Source organism: Heptranchias perlo, chromosome 14 (assembly GCF_035084215.1).
Source record: "Heptranchias perlo isolate sHepPer1 chromosome 14, sHepPer1.hap1, whole genome shotgun sequence".
NCBI lineage: Eukaryota > Metazoa > Chordata > Chondrichthyes > Hexanchiformes > Hexanchidae > Heptranchias > Heptranchias perlo.
In genome coordinates, this window is record NC_090338.1 from 62,620,069 (window position 1) to 62,642,221 (window position 22,153).

Sequence of the window (22,153 nt, forward strand, 5' to 3'; positions counted from 1 at the left end):
GCCTCCCCTGAAACGCCCGTTCAAAATGGGTGCTTAGTGTCTGGATCACTGACCGGGTGCTTGAGTTGCATTGTGAAAGAGCCCTCAGAATTTAAATAATTCCTGGGGTCTTAATGAGCCTTGTGCGCAGTTTGTGAATGTGCTGCTTGCTGGCTGGCCGCAGTACATGTTCTAGGGACATCGAGTATGGGATAGGCCAGTAATACAGGGATCAGTGCAACAGATGCTGAACATGGATTAATTGGCCCTGTAGTGTTTAGGCATTATGTACATCTGAATTGTTGCAGCGATGGGAATAGTAGTTTGTAGGCCATTGGGTGATAATTAGATATAATTTCCACAATGCCAGTGAAGGGGGATTCAACACAAAAAAAAGGTATTGTGTACAATGATAGATAGTTCAGAATTCATTTTGGTAATTTTTTTGTGTTTTCCTTATCAAGGGCTGGTAATAAAACACTTTTTGTACTAAAGACTTTAGACATTCAGTGCTGGCAGCAAGCACTTCCTGCCTGGTGTAGTGTGGGCCAAATGTAGACCAAAGCTTATTAACACTTCCAGGCCAGGTACACCATTGGATAGATGTGAAGTAAGGCGCCCTCTAATAATATTCCTTCAAGCACTCCTAGGTCAGTTACAATATGAGTTGGATATTGAATGAAGCTCCCTCTACACATTCCCACTGTGGACTCTCAGGTCAGGTAGAATATGGGCTAGATGCTGTACACAACCAAGGTTGTTGCCCATCCCTTTGTCTGGGAATGATGTGTGATCTTCGGGAGGAGGTGACCAGGGGACCTAATATGGGAAGAAATAAACAGGCCAAAAAATAGGACAGAGATGTAAGTGAAAGTGTAAATTTTAGGAGATCCTATTAAATATTGTCTAACGTGCTCAGAAATCGAACTGATGTTTCCTCTCTCTGTATGTCTAGGTTGCGACTGACAAGGATAACGGCCTTTTACTGTACAAAGGAGACAATGACCCTCTGGCTCTAGAACTCTATCAGGGACATGTTCGGCTCATATATGATGCATCAAGCTATCCCCCTACCACTGTGTACAGGTGAGTTGTTACCTGTCGGGTATGTCTAAGTTGACTACAGATAGCCAATCACAGTTTGGGTGGGGAGGGCAGAATTACTCCCAACAAGCTTCTAACTGGTGGTTTTAAGGCACAAAACAAGAAGTGGTTGAGAGATTTGAAGTGCTGTTCTCCTTCTGTCGTCTGAACCCCTGAGTGCGAACAGGAGGGTCTGCCGGGAGCTGAAGTCACCGGACCTGCCGTCCGGTTCAGGCCGCCTGCTCCAGGAAAGTAAGTGCAGGGAGTTGGTCCAACACCTTTGTACTCTGGGCTCTCCCTGTTACTGGCAGTGGAGCCGAGGGTGCAGCTGAGAACGGAAGGTGATGTTGAGTGAATCATTGGGCTCTCCCAGACAGAAGAAAAAAAACCTGGTGATGGTAAAACGCCCGCAGCTAATTGTGTGGATGTAACATTTTGTGATTAAGCACCAATTTCAAAGAATAAACTTTACCTTTAAAATGTCTCCAAGTTTGTAGTTGTTAAACCGAAAGAACTGATATGTATATAAATACTGTATATGAAGTATGTTATGTGTAAAAGCAATGCTTTGTATAATACTGAGCAAGTGTGCCATTAATACTAATTACCATACACTTCAGCTCATTATACAGGAGCTGCCTCAAAGGTGACAGTTTGGGTGGACACCTCCCCTCGTCTGTTGATTAGTAAATGTCACAGTGACAGCCATCTGCTCCTCAATCGGATGGCTTTTATAGATTGTCCACATCCGTAAAGGACAAAAACAGTGTGAGCTCTAATTATATTATATTGATAAAGAAGGAGCTCGTCACTCACGGTGACGTCTCATTAACATAAGATTAATGGCTTCATACCTGCGCTGAGCCCTCGCCACTGAAATTAATTCCACTGGTTAATGCGTTACCCTTTTATTAAATGTCACCGTGTTATCTTATTAGCTCAGTGAGAGAGATGGAGCAAGATTTAAATTAGAACTGTACGAAAAGCAATCAGACACGAGATCCCCCCCCCACCTCCCCATTCCCCCAAACTAGGGAATAGATCTTAAACACATTGCTCCCAAAAGACTGGTCTGAGAAAGCTTTTCATTAAATTAGGACACCCGGTTTCAATCCTTTTTTTTTAAAAGAAAGGTTGATTCTGAATTCAGTAAAATTTGCATATGTTCTTGGAGAACGGCACATGACAGGTTACATTGCACAATTACTTGCAGGTACATACAGGTTCCTACAGGGTCTGTACATTTCCTTAGTACTAGGTTGACTTTTCCATTGCCTTTGATAATATTCGTCATTTCATTCTCTCCCAACTCTCCTCCATGTTCCATCCTCAAGGTACCGTTCTCTTCCCTCAGGTGGCATGTTAAGGGAACAGTACTCCCCTTTTTTTTAATTCATTCATGGGATGTGGGTGTCGCTGGCAAGGCCAGCATTTATTGCCCATCCCTAATTGCCCTTGAGAAGGAGGTGGTGAGCCGCCTTCTTGAACCGCTGCAGTCCGTGCGGTGAAGGTTCTCCCACAGTGCTGTTAGGAAGGGAGTTCCAGGATTTTGACCCAGCGACGATGAAGGAACAGCGATATATTTCCAAGTCGGGATGGTGTGTGACTTGGAGGGGAACGTGCAGGTGGTGGTGTTCCCATGTGCCTGCTGCCCTTGTCCTTCTAGGTAGTAGAGGTCGCAGGTTTGGGACGTGCTGTCGAAGAAGCCTTGGCGAGTTGCTGCAGTGCATTCTGTGGATGGTACACACTGCAGCCACAGTGCGCTGATGGTGAAGGGAGTGAATGTTTAGGGTGGTGGATGGGGTGCCAATCAAGCGAGCTGCTTTGTCCTGGATGGTGTTGAGCTTCTTGAGTGTTGTTGGAGCTGCACTCATCCAGGCAAGTGGAGAGTATTCCATCACACTCCTGACTTGTGCCTCGTAGATGATGGAAAGGCTTTGGGGAGTCAGGAGGTGAGTCACTCGCCGCAGAATACCCAGCCTCTGACCTGCTCTTGTCGCCACAATATATGTCATCATACTGTCAACATCAAGTCAGTTCTTATCCATTCAAAATCTAGTGGTTGTTAAACCTTATGTGTTGTCAGGTCAGTGAGTTCTAGGAACATAACAGCAGGAATAGGCCATTCAGCCCCTCGAGCCTGTTCTGCCATTCAATTAGATCATGGCTGATCTGTATCTTAACTCGATCTACCTGCCATTGTTCCGTAACCCTTAATAACCTTGCCTAATGACAATCTATCAGTCTCAGTTTTGAAATTTTCACTTGACCCCCTAGCCTCAATAGCTTTTTGGGGGAGAAAATTCCAGATTTCCACTATCCTTTGTAGGAAGAAGTGCTTTCTGACATCACCCCTGAACGGCCTAACTGTAATTTTAAAGTAATGCCCCGTTGTTCTGGACTCTCTCACCAGAGGAAATAGTTTCTCTCTATCTACCCTATCAACTCCTTTGATCATCTTAAATATCTCAATTAGATCACCGCTTAATCTTCTATATTCAAGACAATACAAGCCTAGTCTATGCAACCTGTCCTCATAATTTAGCCGTTTTCTCCATTACTCTAAACAGCAAGTTGCCTGTTTCAAGTAAATTATTCAACAATTCCGTAGAAATATGCAGGGGGAACAAAAGGTTCTTAAAGTCAATCATAATTCTTAGGACCAAGGATTGAGATGGGAAAGTGTCCTCTGTGAAAGGTGATCTAGATGGGGAGACTCCGTCTTTAACAAGGAGCTTGGATGGGGAGACTCTATCTTTAAAATGTCCCTTTTTGGTGAGACCCCTCAGTTTTAAAAGGATGCTGATGGCAGCAGTAACTTTTTGAAGAATTGGATTAGCAAAGTAAATGATTAAAATGTTCCATGTGGGGCTGATATGATCTTAGAAGTTCTGTATTGGACTGTTTTACTCTCACCCTGTAATGATCTGAGGTGTTCTGTGTTGGGCTGTTTTACTCTCACCCTGTAATGATCTGAGATGTTCCATATTGGTCTTTTTAACCCCTACTCTGTAATGATCTGAGTTGTTCTGTGTTAGGCTGGTATATTCTTACTCTGTAATGATCTGAGTTGTTCTGTGTTAGGCTGGTATATTCTTACTCTGTAATGATCTGAGTTGTTCTGTGTTAGGCTGGTATACCCCTACTCTGTAATGCTGCCTCTACATTTAGTAGGGAGAAGTGATGAGTCCAAGTAAGAATGCCAGCTGTTTTGAATTGGTCCACATCTGATTAATTATGAAAAATCCGAATTTGCCTGAATTCCGGCGAGTTCTGTTCGGATGTGGCTGTTCCTCAACAGAAAAGAACGCAGCGTTGTTTTAACTGCAGTGTCTGGAAGTGACTTGGTTGTGCATATTCACCCATTGTGGTGGTTTAATTGGTATTTGTTTGTTTTGCTTGTGGTTGCAGTGGGTATGTGACACTTTTTCCGCATTGGCTGTGCACATGTGGTTGGCGCATTTCATAGCGGAAGGGAGGGAAGGGAATGCATCTGGTCCCTTGTGCTCCTGTGGCAATGCCTGGTGGTGCGGTGAATAATGCCCATTTGGTCCGTTACGTGTCTGATGCTTGTTGATCTTCTGATGGATATCCATCTGGTCGCTGGCAATTGAACACAGTGAGTGGGTATTGTGTCTCCAATCCACGGTAATTCCTGTGGTATTCATGCATCTGATTCCTGGCCAACTAGTTGAGGAAGGGGACGTTTTATACCCAATCCCTGCTGGGTTTATGGCATTATACACGCATCCACTTAGAGCCTTGTACAGCCATCTTCATGGTTTACCTGTTGATCCTTTTAATTCTCATTGAAATGTGACTGTATGCGGAATTTTCTGAGTCCTCATCCCCAATATCACTGCAGAAGATCTGTGGTGGAGCTTGAAGGTTAACAAAGAGTAAACCACTACTCGAAGGGGAGGTTGCTGATGTTTGAACTTGATTCAGTTGGTAGCACCCACACCTCTGAGTCAGATAGTTGTAGGTACAAGCCCACCCTAGGACTTGAGCACACATCTGTAAAGTGGTGAGGGGGTGTTACATTGTCAGAGGTATAATCCTTCAGATGAGATGAGATCTGCTTGTTCTGGAAGTTCAAGTGGACTTATAGATCCCATGGCACTATTCAAAGAAGAACAGGGAATTCTCCTGCTATCCTAGCCAACATTGCTCCCTCAAACAACACCACCAAAAGCAGATTGGCTGGTCTTTTGTCTGATTGCACTTTATGGAATCTTACTGTGCACAGAATGACTGCTGATTTCCTACACAACTAGAATCACACCATGTACAAAGAATTAATTGTATGTGAAGCACATTGAGGTGTTTCTGAGAGCTACGATAAGGTGTTATATTAATGTATTCTTAGGGTCTGTTTAAATTGCCATCAATTTACACAGTTTATTCTTTTTAAAGTGGAGCTTTCTGATGAAACTTTATCGAAGGCGGAATTCAAACAAATCCACAATAAACTGGCTATAAGTTAAATTAGTGTGGCCACAATGATTGTCAGAAGTTTGTTGTAGTCGCCGCTGCAAGCAGAGTTAATCCTCTGCTGGCATAACCTGGACATGCTACATAGATGCTAAATGACAGTGTTGTGTGGCCACATAATAATGTTGCAGCATTGAAAACTGCCATTGAGGTGTAAAATAGGTCAAAAGCCATACTGGCTTCAACTTGAAAAGAACATGTGCGTCTGACTGATGAAAGAACATCATTTCGTTAAAGGGGCAGTGTCTACGTGGAAAAAGTATTTGGCAATTTTTTCTTGATTGGATGAGGAGGAAGAGCAGTACATTATTTTCATAATGGTGGTTTTGCACCAATGTGACTCCATGATGTCATAAAGAAGTGACATGATGATGTCGTATGAAAGTGACTCCATAATGTCATTCGAAAATGACTCAGTGATGTCGTGTGAAAGTGACACGATGGTGTCCATGAAGATGACTCGATGTTGCATGAAAGTGACACCTTGATGTCCCTTAAAAGCGACTCGATGATGTATTTTGGTCCAACTTCAGTCATTACATTGTGTGCTGGTAAACCAATGGAGGGAAGGGGTAAGAAATTTACCAAATGCTTTTTCATGAAAATGTTGCCTCTTTTGTTCTCCTCCTTGCACTCTTCCTGAAGGCACTGACTCAATGGATTGTCCCATGGGATCTACCAGTCCTCTCGTACCTCAGCCTAGTGACCATTCTTCATGTGTGGGCCTAGACAGTGAAGGTCAATGCACAAGTTATTCATGGAGGGCATCACAGACAAGGATGATCTTTATCCATTGTCGACTCAAATGCATTATCTATCGGGACGGGGGGGGGGGGCGGTGGTAGTCACAAGAAAGCAATTAGGAGCAAGAGCCCTGGCTGATTGTCCCCTCCCTGACCTAGTGGTACCCGAAATAATGTCTGCTCAGATTAACTAACTCAGCACAATCTGGGGATTGAACCTGCTCACTTATAGTTCATGGCTGTACAGTAAAATATCTTGGTCCAGTAGACCAAGGAGCTACTGGGAGCGACTGAAAGTGTCCTTTAAAGAAATTCACCTCAGAGGTAGTTTGTTGCATCTGAAGAGCAGAAAGACAAACGTAAACCACAGCTTGAAAGCAAACAATTTTTTTATTTAATCCTAAACCGATGACTGATTTGGAGGGTGTTTGATATAATCTAGCTGTATACTCTGTGAGAAGCCAGGCACTTGAAAGGCTTAAGCAACAGGTTTAACTGCTTAGCTGAGCGGGATACGCTGTTTGGCGTCTGTGGCTGTCATTATGTCAGGGTGAATGCCATAAAATAAAGACAGAAAATATTGGTTGACTCCCCTTCATCCAGTGCCAAGCCACTGTCTCCGTCTGTCTGAGAACATGGAGATTTATCATCAATTCCTACAACGGACTCCGTCTAAACAAGACAGTGGAACCTTTAAACTAGGCGTGGGAATTGGAAAAATTCCCCTTAAAAAAAGGGGAAGCTCCTGTCAGAATTCTCACGTTAAAAAACAGAGGCTCTTCAAAACAATTCTTGCATCTCTCTACGGGCCTTTTTGCTCTCTCATTCTGTAAGGATTGTTTCGACAGAGAGGTGTAGATTTATCTGAGACTTCTAGATTTTTAATGTCAGTTAAATTAACTGTCTTTCTTTTTGTTCTACCTCCCACATCTGTATAAGATCACTGCATATAAATGGCACTGCAGTTAAACAGCAAAGTCATGAGGCACTGTGCTGCAGTTAAGGTGGAACTCTCCAGTTCCCCGAAAGTGTCACCTTTTGCTGGGTATTACAAGTTTCGGGTCTGCTTTAGACAGTGTCTCGGCCCATAAAGGGTCCGAGCGTCTTACGTTAAGGCGTGTCCTCCACACTGCCCAATATCTGACAATATGATATCATAATTCGAGGATGTAACAATAGGAACCCACTTGTGATCTCAACTGGATTTTGTGTCTTTTCTCACATGCCCTCATGTGCATTCTCTAATCTTTCGAAGGCAGACCGAAACGCTTGGTGAGATGAGGCCAGATATGGAGCATTTAAGCTGCTTTGTTTCACACACAGCAAACAGATGCACTCTACCACCTAAAAGGACAAGGGCAGCAGGTGCATGGCAACACCACCACCTCCAAGTTCCCCTCCAAGTCACACACCATCCTGACTTGGAAATATATCGCCGTTCCTTCATCGTCGCTGGGTCAAGATCCTAGAACTCCCTTCCTAACAGCACCGTGGGAGAACAGTCACCACATGGATGAAATAAGATGGGATGAGAGGGTTGTCCTATGAGGAGAGATTGAGTAGAATGGGCCTATACTCTCTGGAGCTTAGAAGAATGTGAGGTGATCTCATTGAAACATATAAGATTCTGAGGGGGCTTGACAGGGTAGATGCTGAGAGGCTGTTTCCCTTGGCTGGAGAGAGTAGAACTAGGGGACATTGTCTCAGGATAAGCAGTTGGCCATTTAGGACTGAGATGAGGAGAAATTTCTTCATTCAGAGGGTTGTGAATCTTTGTAATTCTCTACCCCAGAGGGCTGTGGATGCTCCCTCGTTGACCATATTCAAGACTGAGATCGATAGATTTTTGGACTCTTATGAGGATCGAGTGGGAAAGTGAAGTTGAGGTCAAAGATCAACCATGATCTTGTTGAATGGCGGAGCAGCCTCGAGGGGCCGTATGGCCGACTCCTGCTCCTATTTCTTATGTTCTTATGGAATGCAGCGGTTCAAGGAGAAGGACCGCCACCACTTTCTCAGGGCAACTAGAGATGGGCAATAAATGCCGGACTTGGCAGCGACGCCCACATCCCAAGTCAAAATAAATTCCCCTTATTAACTGAATCTCACTTCTCACCTTGAAAAATGGAGAAAAAACAATAAACCACATGTCCTGTCCCTTTTGTGGCCTGACTTACTCGATTTGTTGGCCTCGCCTTTCTCTTTAGGCAACGTCTGAAAAATGGGAGCGCTTCAACTGCAAATACTGACTGACTTGTATTTTTGCTTTTAGTTGCAGGACCCAGGCCGACACCTCGCACTCTCTTCTTTAAAACCCAACTGCCCATGTGTCCCTTTTGTGCGTTACGACACTGGCTTCCTCCCTGGTAGTGATTCGCCAGCTGGCTTGTGGCTACCTCTCCTTCCCTTCCCCCCTCCCCCTTCCTTTGGGGCGTGAGTTTAATAAGGACAGTTCCTGCTGTTCTCAAGATAACGTCCTGATTATTAGGCCTGGGTGGAGGTGAGACAATTAACATTCATTGTCTCAATAGCTATACAAAACCCTGGTTAGACCGCACCTGGAGTACTGTGAGCAGTTCTGGGCACCGCACCTATGGAAGGACATATTGGCCTTGGAGGGAGTGCAGCGTAGGTTTACTAGAATGATACCCGGACTTCAAGGGTTAAGTTGCGAGGAGAGATTACACAAATTGGGGTTGTATTCTCTAGAGTTTCGAAGGTTAAGGGGTGATCTGATCGAAGTTTATAAGATATTAAGGGGAACGGATAGGGTGGATAGAGAGAAACTATTTCCGCTGGTTGGGGATTTTAGGAGTAGGGGGCACAGTCTAAAAATTAGAGTCAGACCTTTCAGGAGTGAGATTAGAAAACATTCCTACACACAAAGGGTGGTAGAAGTTTGGAACTCTCTTCCGCAAATGGCAATTGATACTAGCTCAATTGCTAAATTTAAATCTGCGATAGATAGCTTTTTGGCAACCAAAGGTATTAAGGGATATGGGCATAAGGCGGGTATATGGAGTTAGATCACAGATCAGCCATGATCTTATCAAATGGCGGAGCAGGCACGAGGGGCTGAATGGCCTACTCCTGTTCCTATGTTCTTATGTTTCTAATTGCGAATTGAACAAACCGGCCTGTCTGGTTTTAATGCACATGTCTAGTGCCGACAGCCTATTTACCTCTGTAAAACGCAACCTTCATCCCAGAATTTTTTCCTGTGAAGAAAAAGAAATGATCTGAAATCCTGAAACGTAACTAATACTCCCTTGCTCAATTAACCCTTCTCCACTGGTGTTCTAACTCAGTGGGGTAGGTTTTAAAAATTAGTGCTGGCAGAACTTTGCGTGTTAGGAGAGTACCTCAGGAATTCAGGCACGGAGATCAGCATGCTCCTCTCGCTCTAGGACTGCTGATTTGTGAAATCTATCCCAGCACTCTCTGTTGCCTGCATTCCATAGTGTAAAACCCAGCCCTCTTATCCTGACAGCATCTTAGACCCACGAATTTGTGAGTCTGCAATTCTGCTGTAAGGGCGTTGGATTTAGCAGGGAACAGGCCCTGTGCGTTTGCTCTCTGTGGGAGTCCGTATAAAAGGGGGCCCCGGCCCACCTACTGGTTCCGCAGCCTGAACAGAGAAAGAGGGAAAGCCCAAAGCGGGATGCATTATGCCCGTGAAGATAAAAGTGCATCGTGTGGACGTAAGATGGTGAGTGTCGGCAGTGAATCCGACCATGGACGGCAAACAACTGAACCCAATCCCTGGCGGACAATATTTGCCCGATGCCACACGCAAGACGTCATCGGACATTTCGCTGCCATTTGCGCCCTCATGTTGCCCAGCCGTCCATGGTAAAGTCACTTGCCGACTCTCATCCACGAAGTGGAACCATCTGCCAGAGTAAAAGACAGAATAGGGCTGAACATGAGCTCTGTTTGCACAGCGCCCAGTGCCTTCTGACTGACTGTATATCATCTGTGTAAGATCACTCTGCATACTTAGCATTACAGTCAAACAGCAAGGAGAAAAAAGCACTGCATTGCAATAAGGTACAAGCCTGCAGCTACCTCAGAGAGAGTTTGCCTCTTCATTCTCTCATTCCTCACTGTTGTCTTCATTTGGTGTTGGAATTTGAACTGATAAAAGGTACTTTGAGGTCCTTTTTTTGTTATAAAAGTGTTATTGAAAAGGTTGATAGAGTTTACCGACTGTTGGCGAGTTTTTGTGTGTGTCTGATATTTATCTTCCCAATCCAAATGGAAACAGCTCACTCGAACTTCAAAGTGAGAATCTCCTGGCGTGTGCAGTAATAGAATAGCATGACCCAGCTACCCATGCACCTGCCTCTTCCCACTCACCATACAGCCCTGCTCCCAGCTCTGGGGTTTAATCCTTTCACCGGCCCCTTCTCAGCTGTTCCCAGCAGGCTGGGATTAATCCTCTGCGAGGCCTCGCCAGGCAGCCACTGAAAGGTTCTTTGCCATTGGCACCGAGCCAATCCTGGAGCAATGTCAGTTTGTAAAATGAAATGGCGTTGCTGACACTTAATGAGTGAGGAGCAGAAACATTCAGCGCACTGCTAGTATGTGCCTCCCCTTCCCCCACTTTATCCAGGCCAACAAGTAAACTGAAAGAAAGAGCTTACATTTCTATAGCGTCCTTCATGACCTCAGGTCATCTCAAAGCGCTTTTCAGCCAATGAAGTACTTTTTAAAGTGTATTCACTGTTGTAATGTAGGAAATACGGCAACCAATTTGCGCACAGCAAGCTCCCACAAACAGCAAGGTGATAATGACCAGATAACCTGTTTTAGTGATGTTGCTCTGGCCTATCTGCCTCTCCCTCCTCACCAGCCACCCAGTGCCCTTTAGATGTTTCTGGAGGATGCTTCATTCTGTTCTTTTTTCCCTCCTGTGTTCAGTGTGGAAACAATCAATGATGGACAGTTCCACACCGTCGAGCTTATGATGATGAACCAGTCGCTGAGTCTGGTGGTGGACAAAGGAACACCCAGGAGTCTAGGGAAGCTGCATAAACAACCAACACTGAGTCTGAACTCCCCGCTGTATATTGGAGGTGGGTTTGTTTGTCATTTTTTCTGTCTCTTTATCTCCTACAGCTACAAGGGGCAGCAGATGAGCACAGAGCTGCTAAATATCACTCACTCAGTTTGGTTTCAAAACTGTGATCCATTTTGATGCCCGTTCACACTTTTAAAAAAAAGCACAGCTCTATGGATCCCCCGATGGTGTAGTTGGGAATAGGCTGTCCAGTGTGGAATTCAGCCATGCAGAGTGGGATGGTGCTGGGTTCAATTCCTGATCTGTATTGTGTTAAGTTGACTGCAGCTGGGACAGTGGTAAGGCACAGCAATGGGCCTCAGTGCCCCTGGGTCAGGGAGGTGAGACATCTGGCAGGGTTCCTGGATCTGATCGCTATGCAGTCACCCCCCCACTGGAAGGCACATCTGTGTGGATCTCCAGTGAGGACAGGGTTGGGTTCAGGGATGATCAAATAGCCTGCTGATACCCACCGTCTAGACTCCCTCATGGACACTGGTGATTTACGCGAGGTGGCAGAGGAAGGTGGCTATGGAACAGGACCCACTGCTCTAGGGAGAGCTCTACATATGTAGTTATGTTTACAACTTGTTTCACCATCATCAAACACAAATGCCACTCCTAATAATCCCCTGATGTGCACAACGCTGCGAGCAGCAGACTTCCCAACACAGGTTTCACCCTTCGCTGAACAAAGCCAAGGGAGCCCCTAATCCTCAGTCAATGGATTAGAAACAGGCCAACTGACTTTTATACACAGGCCCCTTCTCTGCATTTCTTTGCTGTTTTTTCTATATGTACGAGGTTGAATGCAGCAGTAGAATAAAGCTGTTGTCATTCATTGCCCAGTGTGTTCTCATTCATTGCCCAGTGTGTTCTCATTCATTGCCTAGTGTGTTATCAGTCATTGTCCAGAGTGTTCCCATTCATTGCCCGTTGTGTTCTCATTCATTGCCCAGTGTGTTCTCATTCATTGCCTAGTGTGTTGTCATTCATTGCCCAGTGTGTTCTCATTCATTGCCCAGTGTGTTCTCATTCATTGCCCGTTGTGTTCTCATTCATTGCCCAGTGTGTTCTCATTCATTGCCCAGTGTGTTGTCATTCATTGCCCAGTGTTTTCTGATTCATTGCCCAGTGTGTTCTCATTCATTGCCCAGTGTTTTCTCTTTCATTGCCCAGTGTGTTCTCATTCATTGCCCGTTGTGTTCTCATTCATTGCCCAGTGTTTTCTCATTCATTGCCCAGTGTGTTTTCATTCATTGCCCAGTGTTTTCTCATTCATTGCCCAGTGTGTTCTCATTCATTGCCCAGTGTTTTCTCATTCATTGCCCAGTGTTTTCTCATTCATTGCCCAGTGTGTTGTCATTCATTGCCCATTGTGTTGTCATTCATTGCCCATTGTGTTCTCATTCATTGCCCAGTGTGTTCTCATTCATTGCCCAGTGTGAGCTCATTCATTGCCCAGTGTTTTGTCATTCATTGCCCAGTGTGTTCTCATTCATTGCCCAGTGTGTTCTCATTCATTGCCCAGTGTGTTCTCATTCATTGCCCAGTGTGTTCTCATTCATTGCCCAGTGGTTTCTCATTCATTGCCCAGTGTGTTCTCATTCATTGCCCAGTGTGTTCTCATTCATTGCCTGTTGTGTTGTCATTCATTGCCCAGTGTGTTCTCATTCATTGCCCAGTGTGTTCTCATTCATTGCCCAGTGTGTTCTCATTCATTGCCCAGTGGTTTCTCATTCATTGCCCAGTGTTTTGTCATTCATTGCCCAGTGTGTTCTCATTCATTGCCCAGTGTGTTCTCATTCATTGCCTAGTGTGTTCTCATTCATTGCCCAGTGGTTTCTCATTCATTGCCCAGTGTGTTCTCATTCGTTGCCTGTTGTGTTCTCATTCATTGCCTGTTGTGTTCTCATTCATTGCCCAGTGTGTTCTCATTCATTGCCCAGTGTGTTCTCATTCATTGCCCAGTGTTTTCTCATTCATTGCCCAGTGTTTTCTCATTCATTGCCCAGTGCTTTCTCATTCATTGCCCATTGTGTTCTCATTCATTGCCCAGTGGTTTCTCATTCATTGCCCAGTGTGTTCTCATTCATTGCCCAGTGGTTTCTCATTCATTGCCCAGTGTGTTCTCATTCATTGACCAGTGTGTTCTCATTCAATGCCTGTTGTGTTCTCATTCATTGCCCAGTGTGTTCTCATTCATTGCCCAGTGTGTTCTCATTCATTGCCCAGTGTGTTCTCATTCATTGCCCAGTGTGTTCTCATTCATTGCCCAGTGGTTTCTCATTCATTGCCCAGTGTGAGCTCATTCATTGCCCAGTGTTTTGTCATTCATTGCCCAGTGTGTTCTCATTCATTGCCCAGTGTGTTCTCATTCATTGCCCAGTGTGTTCTCATTCATTGCCCAGTGTGTTCTCATTCATTGCCCAGTGTGAGCTCATTCATTGCCCAGTGTATTCTCATTCATTGCCCAGTGTTTTGTCATTCATTGCCCATTGTGTTCTCATTCATTGCCCGTTGTGTTCTCATTCATTGCCCGTTGTGTTCTCATTCATTGCCCAGTGTTTTGTCATTCATTGCCCAGTGTGTTGTCATTCATTGCCCAGTGTGTTCTCATTCATTGCCCAGTGGTTTCTCATTCATTGCCCAGTGTGTTCTCATTCATTGCCCAGTGTGTTCTCATTCATTGCCTGTTGTGTTCTCATTCATTGCCCAGTGTGTTCTATTTCATTGCCCAGTGTGTTCTCATTCATTGCCCAGTGTGTTCTCATTCATTGCCCAGTGGTTTCTCATTCATTGCCCAGTGTGAGCTCATTCATTGCCCAGTGTTTTGTCATTCATTGCCCAGTGTGTTCTCATTCATTGCCCAGTGTGTTCTCATTCATTGCCCAGTGGTTTCTCATTCTTTGCCCAGTGTGTTCTCATTCATTGCCTGTTGTGTTCTCATTCATTGCCCAGTGGTTTCTCATTCATTGCCCAGTGTGTTCTCATTCATTGCCCAGTGTGTTCTCATTCATTGCCCAGTGGTTTCTCATTCATTGCCCAGTGTGAGCTCATTCATTGCCCAGTGTGTTCTCATTCATTGCCCAGTGTGTTCTCATTCATTGCCCAGTGTGTTCTCATTCATTGCCCAGTGTGTTCTCATTCATTGCCCAGTGGTTTCTCATTCATTGCCCAGTGTTTTGTCATTCATTGCCCAGTGTGTTCTCATTAATTGCCCAGTGTGTTCTCATTCATTGCCCAGTGGTTTCTCATTCATTGTTAAGTGTGTTCTCATTCATTGCCTGTTGTGTTCTCATTCATTGCCCAGTGTGTTCTCATTCATTGCCCAGTGTGTTCTCATTCATTGCCCAGTGGTTTCTCATTCATTGCCCAGTGTGAGCTCATTCATTGCCCAGTGTGAGCTCATTCATTGCCCAGTGTTTTGTCATTCATTGCCCAATGTGTTCTCATTCATTGCCCAGTGTGTTCTCATTCATTACCCGCTGTGTTCTCATTCATTGCCCAGTGTTTTCTCATTCATTGCCTGTTGTGTTCTCATTCATTGCCCAGTGTTTTGTCATTCATTGCCCAGTGTGTTCTCATTCATTGCCCAGTATTTTGTCATTCATTGCCCAGTGTGTTCTCATTCATTGCCCAGTGGTTTCTCATTCATTGCCCAGTGGTTTCTCATTCATTGCCCAGTGTGTTCTCATTCATTGCCCAGTGTTTTCTCATTCATTGCCCAGTGTGTTCTCATTCATTGCCCAGTGTGTTCTCATTCATTGCCCATTGTGTTCTCATTCGTTGCCCAGTGTTTTCTCATTCATTGCCCACTGTGAGCTCATTCATTGCCCACTGTGTTCTCATTCATTGCCCAGTGTTTTCTCATTCATTGCCCGGTGTGTTCTCATTCATTGCCCATTGTGTTCTCATTCATTGCCCAGTTTGAGCTCAGTCATTGCCCATTGTGTTCTCATTCATTGCCCAGTGTTTTCTCATTCATTGCCCACTGTGAGCTCATTCATTGCCCACTGTGTTCTCATTCATTGCCCAGTGTTTTCTCATTCATTGCCCGGTGTGTTCTCATTCATTGCCCATTGTGTTCTCATTCATTGCCCAGTTTGAGCTCAGTCATTGCCCAGTGTTTTGTCATTCATTGCCCAGTGTTTTGTCATTCATTGCCCAGTGTGTTCTCATTCATTGCCCAGTGTGTTCTATTTCATTGCCCAGTGTGTTCTCATTCATTGCCCAGTGTGTTCTCATTCATTGCCCAGTGGTTTCTCATTCATTGCCCAGTGTGAGCTCATTCATTGCCCAGTGTTTTGTCATTCATTGCCCAGTGTGTTCTCATTCATTGCCCAGTGTGTTCTCATTCATTGCCCAGTGGTTTCTCATTCTTTGCCCAGTGTGTTCTCATTCATTGCCTGTTGTGTTCTCATTCATTGCCCAGTGGTTTCTCATTCATTGCCCAGTGTGTTCTCATTCATTGCCCAGTGTGTTCTCATTCATTGCCCAGTGGTTTCTCATTCATTGCCCAGTGTGAGCTCATTAATTGCCCAGTGTTTTCTCATTCATTGACAAGTGTGTTCTCATTCATTGCCCAGTGTGTTCTCATTCATTGCCCAGTGGTTTCTCATTCATTGCCCAGTGTGAGCTCATTCATTGCCCAGTGTTTTGTCATTCATTGCCCAGTGTGTTCTCATTAATTGCCCAGTGTGTTCTCATTCATTGCTCAGTGGTTTCTCATTCATTGCCAAGTGTGTTCTCATTCATTGCCTGTTGTGTTCTCATTCATTGCCTGTTGTGTTCTCATTCATTGCCCAGTGTGTTCTCATTCATTGCCCAGTGTGTTCTCATTCATTGCCCAGTGGTTTCTCATTCATTGCCCAGTGTGAGCTCATTCATTGCCCAGTGCTTTCTCATTCATTGCCCAGTGTTTTGTCATTCATTGCCCAATGTGTTCTCATTCATTGCCCAGTGTGTTCTCATTCATTACCCGCTGTGTTCTCATTCGTTGTCCAGTGTTTTCTCATTCATTGCCTGTTGTGTTCTCATTCATTGCCCATTGTTTTGTCATTCATTGCCCAGTGTGTTCTCATTCATTGCCCAGTATTTTGTCATTCATTGCCCAGTGTGTTCTCATTCATTGCCCAGTGGTTTCTCATTCATTGCCCAGTGTGTTCTCATTCATTGCCCAGTGTTTTCTCATTCATTGCCCAGTGTTTCCTCATTCATTGCCCAGTGTTTTCTCATTCATTGCCCGTTGTGTTCTCATTCATTGCCCAGTGTGTTCTCATTCATTGCCCATTGTGTTCTCATTCATTGCCCAGTGTTTTCTCATTCATTGCCCACTGTGAGCTCATTCATTGCCCACTGTGTTCTCATTCATTGCCCAGTGTTTTCTCATTCATTGCCCAGTGTGTTCTCATTCATTGCCCATTGTGTTCTCATTCATTGCCCAGTTTGAGCTCAGTCATTGCCCATTGTGTTCTCATTCATTGCCCAGTGTTTTCTCATTCATTGCCCACTGTGAGCTCATTCATTGCCCACTGTGTTCTCATTCATTGCCCAGTGTTTTCTCATTCATTGCCCGGTGTGTTCTCATTCATTGCCCAGTTTGAGCTCAGTCACTGCCCAGTGTTTTGTCATTCATTGCCCAGTGTTTTGTCATTCATTGCCCAGTGTGTTGTCATTCATTGCCCAGTGTGTTCTCATTCATTGCCCAGTGTGTTATCATTCATTGCCCGTTGTGTTCTCATTCATTGCCCATTGTGTTCTCATTCATTGCCCAGTGTTTTCTCATTCATTGCCCAGTATGTTGTCATTTATTGCCCAGTGTGTTCTCATTCATTGCCCAGTGTTTTCTCATTCATTGCCCAGTGGTTTCTCCTTCATTGCCCAGTGTGTTCTCATTCATTGCCTGTTGTGTTCTCATTCATTGCCCAGTGTGTTCTCATTCATTGCCCAGTGTGTTCTCATTCATTGCCCAGTGTGTTCTCATTCATTGCCCAGTGGTTTCTCATTCATTGCCCAGTGTGAGCTCATTCATTGCCCAGTGTTTTGTCATTCATTGCCCAGTGTGTTCTCATTCATTGCCCAGTGTGTTCTCATTCATTACCCGCTGTGTTCTCATTCATTGCCCAGTGTTTTCTCATTCATTGCCCGTTGTGTTCTCATTCATTGCCCAGTGTTTTGTCATTCATTGCCCAGTGTGTTCTCATTCATTGCCCAGTGTGTTCTCATTCATTGCCCAATGTGTTCTCATTCATTGCCCAGTATTTTGTCATTCATTGCCCAGTGTGTTCTCATTCATTGCCCAGTGGTTTCTCATTCATTGCCCAGTATTTTGTCATTCATTGACCGGTGTGTTCTCATTCATTGCCCAGTTTTTTCTCATTCATTGCCCAGTGTTTTCTCATTCATTGCCCAGTGTGTTCTCATTCATTGCCCATTGTGTTCTCATTCATTGCCCAGTGTTTTCTCATTCATTGCCCATTGTGTTCTCATTCATTGCCCAGTGTTTTCTCATTCATTGCCCACTGTGTTCTCATTCATTGCCCATTGTGTTCTCATTCATTGCCCAGTGTGTTCTCATTCATTGCCCAGTGTGTTCTCAGTCATTGCCCAGTGTGTTCTCATTCATTGCCCAGGGTGAGCTCAGTCATTGCCCAGTGTCATAGAGTCATAGAGTTATACAGCACGGATAGAGGCCCTTCGGCCCATCGTGTCCGCGCCAGCCATCAAGCCCTGTCTACTCTAATCCCATATTCCAGCATTTGGTCCGTAGCCTTGTATGCTATGGCATTTCAAGTGCTCATCCAAATGCTTCTTGAATGTTGAGGGTTCCTGCCTCCACAACCCTCTCAGGCAGTGAGTTCCAGACTCCAACCACCCTCTGGGTGAAAAAGTTCTTTCTCAAATCCCCTCTAAACCTCCCGCCTTTTACCTTGAATCTATGTCCCCTTGTTATAGAACCCTCAACGAAGGGAAAAAGCTCCTTAGTATCCATCCTATCTGTGCCCCTCATAATTTTGTACACCTCAATCATGTCCCCCCTCAGCCTCCTCTGCTCCAAGGAAAACAAACCCAATCTTCCCAGTCTCTCTTCATAGCTGAAGCGCTCCAGCCCTGGTAACATCCTGGTGAATCTCCTCTGCACCCTCTCCAAAGCGATCACATCCTTCCTGTAGTGTGGCGACCAGAACTGCACACAGTACTCCAGCTGTGGCCTAACCAGTGTTTTATACAGCTCCATCATAACCGCCTTGCTCTTATATTCTATGCCTCGGCTAATAAAGGCAAGTATCCCATATGCCTTCTTTACCACCTTATCCACCTGTTCCGCCGCCTTCAGGGATCTGTGAACTTGCACACCAAGATCCCTCTGACCCTCTGTCTTGCCTAGGGTCCTCCCATTCATTGTGTATTCCCTTGCCTTGTTAGTCCCTCCAAAGTGCATCACCTCGCACTTTTCCGGGTTAAATTCCATTTGCCACTGTTCCGCCCATCTGACCAACCCATCTATATCGTCCTGCAGACTGAGGCTATCCTCCTCGCTATTTACCACCCTACCAATTTTTGTATCATCAGCGAACTTACTGATCATACCTTTTACATTCATATCCAAGTCATTAATGTAGACCACAAACAGCAAGGGACCCAGCACCGATCCCTGTGGCACCCCACTGGCCACAGGCTTCCAGTCACAAAAACAACCTTCGACCATCATCCTCTGCCTTCTGCCACTAAGCCAGTTTTGTATCCAAAGTGCCAAGGCACCCTGGATTCCATGTGTTTCAGTGTGTTCTCATTCATTGCCCAGTGTTTTCTCATTCATTGCCCAGTGTTTTCTCATTCGATGCCCAGTGTGAGCTCATTTACTTCTGTTCAGAAAATGTTTAAACCAATGTTGCGATATTTATAACCTTCTGCTTCTGACATTTTGCTTTCGTCACCTCTCTCATTCTTTGCAGAGATAACTGGACGATGCTGGTGATCATAGAATCATAGAATCATAGAAGTTTACAACATGGAAACAGGCCCTTCGGCCCAACATGTCCATGTCGCCCAGTTTATACCACTAAGCTAGTCCCAATTTCAACTAGTTTATTTTAAATCCTTGTTCTGTTGCTCTTTTTTCTGTTGTTTCGCAGTCTCTTTGTTCTTCCGCTTTTTCCCCTTCAGTTTTGCTTCTTTACTGCTTGTGTGATCATTATGGGGTTGGTAGTGCTCTGTAAATGCAGCAAATATTGTGTATTTAGCCATCCTGTCGTGCAGCACTATTTATACATGACCACGCACGACAAGTAGTCATTGTTGTAATGTAGGAAACACGGCTGCCAATTTGCTCACAACAAGGTCCCTCAAACTGCAATGTGATAATGACCGGATAATCTGTTTTTAAAGATGTTGGTTGAGGGATAAATATTAGCCAGGACATTGGGGAGAATTCCCCTGCTCTTCTTTGAATAGTGCCATGGGATCTTATACAACTACCTGAGAGGGCAGACTCTATTTAAGGTCTCATCTGAAAGACCTCTGACAGTGCAGCACCCCTTTTGTACTGTACTGGAGTGTCAGCTTAGATTTTGTGCTCAAGTCTTTAGAGTGTGATTTGAACCCACAACCTTCTGACCCAGAGGCGAGAGTGCTACCCACTGAGCCACGGCTAATACCTAAACTGGCCTGTCTGCTTCAAAAGGTGGACGGATGGTGACTTCAGTTCCTTCTCTTTGATTGTGCCAATTGTTTGCCATTAAAGGAATCCCCCCAGTCTCGGGGGTCGCGGGACTCCGCCAGGGACCCGAACGGAATCTCAATGGCTTCCACGGCTGCATTCACAACGTGCGAATCAACAACGAGCTGCAGGACTTCAAGAGCTTACCGCAGATGCCCCTGGGCGTCTCCCCGGGCTGCAGATCGTGCAACATCTGCCAACATGGCGTGTGCCGCTCCGTTGATCAGTCCAGCATTACGTGCGAATGCCATACTGGCTGGATAGGGCCTCTGTGTGATCAGGAAACTACTGACCTCTGCACCAACAACAAGTAAGTAAAGGGGTTGATGGGCCCACCATAGGTGTGGGATACGATCATACAAACACAGTGTGTCGGATAAATTCTCCATTAGAATAATGAAGAAAGGAATGTGGATGCTAGTTCCCCACGCCTTAACTTAAGACAACTTTAAGTTCTTTTTCTCACTTCAGCTGGAAACGAGTTTTTCAAAAAAAATATGCAGTCCTACCTTTTGGCCAATAGATGGGGATGCTGCCCTCTGTATGCCAATTGTTTATTGAATGAGCCGGAGGACAGACTACAGCGCCATCTGCTGTGGACACACTCCGTCCATTTTCCAGTTCCGGCCGCCCATTGTGCCGGTATAAATCAAGCAGCGGTCTTTTTCAGAAAAAAAGAGCCCCACCCTGCTTAGTCTTTCCTGATAGTTGCATCCTCTCAGTTCTGGTAACATTCTTGTAAAACTTTCCTCAGTTCTTCAATATATTTTTTAGTTGTGGAGGCCAGAATTGTGCACAGTGCTGCTAGTGTGGTCTAACAGGTTAACATTACCTCCCTGGTTTTGTATTCTAGTCCTCAATGAACTCCAGTACTTTGTTTGTACTCTTTATGGCTTTATCAACTTGTGTTGCTACTTCAAGAGATTTATATATTCCCAGATCCCTTTTCTCCTCCATCCCATTTAGTTTCTTAACTTGCAAGGAATGTGGCCTTCTTATTCCTGCTACCAAAATAAACCATCTCATATTTGCTATGTTGAATTTGATTTGCCATTTATCCATCCATTCTGAATCCCTCTTTATAACTTCCTGTATATTGGTCTAGTCCTCCACATTATGAGCTATCCCCCCCGCCCCCCCCGCCGGCCTAATTTGGTATCATCTGCACATTTCAACACCGTATCTTCAGTTTCTGATCTAAATCATTTATGTAAATGGTGAACAGCAGTGGTCTCAGTTCGGATCCCTATGGGACACCACTTCCCACTTTCCGCCAGGCCGAGGGGGTACCCTCAACTCCTACCCTCTGTTTTCTGCTTTGTAGCCATCTTTTAATCCATTCTGCTACCTGGGCCCTGACTCCACATGCCCTGTCCTTTGTCATGAGGCTCTTATGTGACACTTTATCCTTTTTCTGAAAGTTCACGTGCACAACATCCACTTCACTGCCCTTGTCCACGCTTTCTGTTATTTCCTCGAAGGATTCAATAAGCTTGGTTAAACATGACCTTCCTTTTAGAAATCCATGCTATTTTTTATTATATTCTTTGCCTCTAGATGCTTTGTTATCTGATCTTTTAGTAAAGATTCTAGTATCTTTCCTACTGTTGACATTAAGCTAACCGGTGCAGTGTTTAGTGGGTTAGTTCTAGCTCCCTTTTTGAAGATAGGATTTACACTTTATACACCATGTACTGACCAGCTTATAACTGAGAATCCCCATTGCACACGTTTTATGCCATTTGAGTATAGAATCATAGAATCATAGAAGTTACAACATGGAAACAGGCCCTTCGGCCCAATATGTCCATGTCGCCCAGTTTATACCACTAAGCTAGTCCCAATTGCCTGCACTTGGCCCATATCCCTCTATACCCATCTTACCCATGTAACTGTCCAAATGCTTTTTAAAAGAAAAAAAAGCATTTGGACAGTTACATGGGTAAGATGAGTAACATTGGGTCTCATCCCCCATTAGATCAGTTTTAGTTTGGTGCGAGAATGCTGTTGGATATTTTTGCAGGTATCCTTGTCTTTTACTCTTCAGATCATAATTAACATCTTTCCTTT

The 22,153-nt window shown here is 44.7% G+C and overlaps 1 protein-coding gene across 1 annotated transcript in view; it reads left to right on the forward strand.

Moving 5' to 3' along the window:
• Nucleotides 1-22,153, forward strand: part of LOC137332578 (slit homolog 3 protein-like) — a 612,265-nt gene that overhangs the window by 583,991 nt on the left and 6,121 nt on the right. Inside the window, exons 32-34 of the mRNA XM_067996507.1 lie at nucleotides 935-1,065; nucleotides 11,223-11,377; nucleotides 20,108-20,393. Of these exons, the coding sequence (XP_067852608.1) occupies nucleotides 935-1,065; nucleotides 11,223-11,377; nucleotides 20,108-20,393 (572 nt within the window). The remainder of the gene's footprint in view (nucleotides 1-934; nucleotides 1,066-11,222; nucleotides 11,378-20,107; nucleotides 20,394-22,153) is intronic.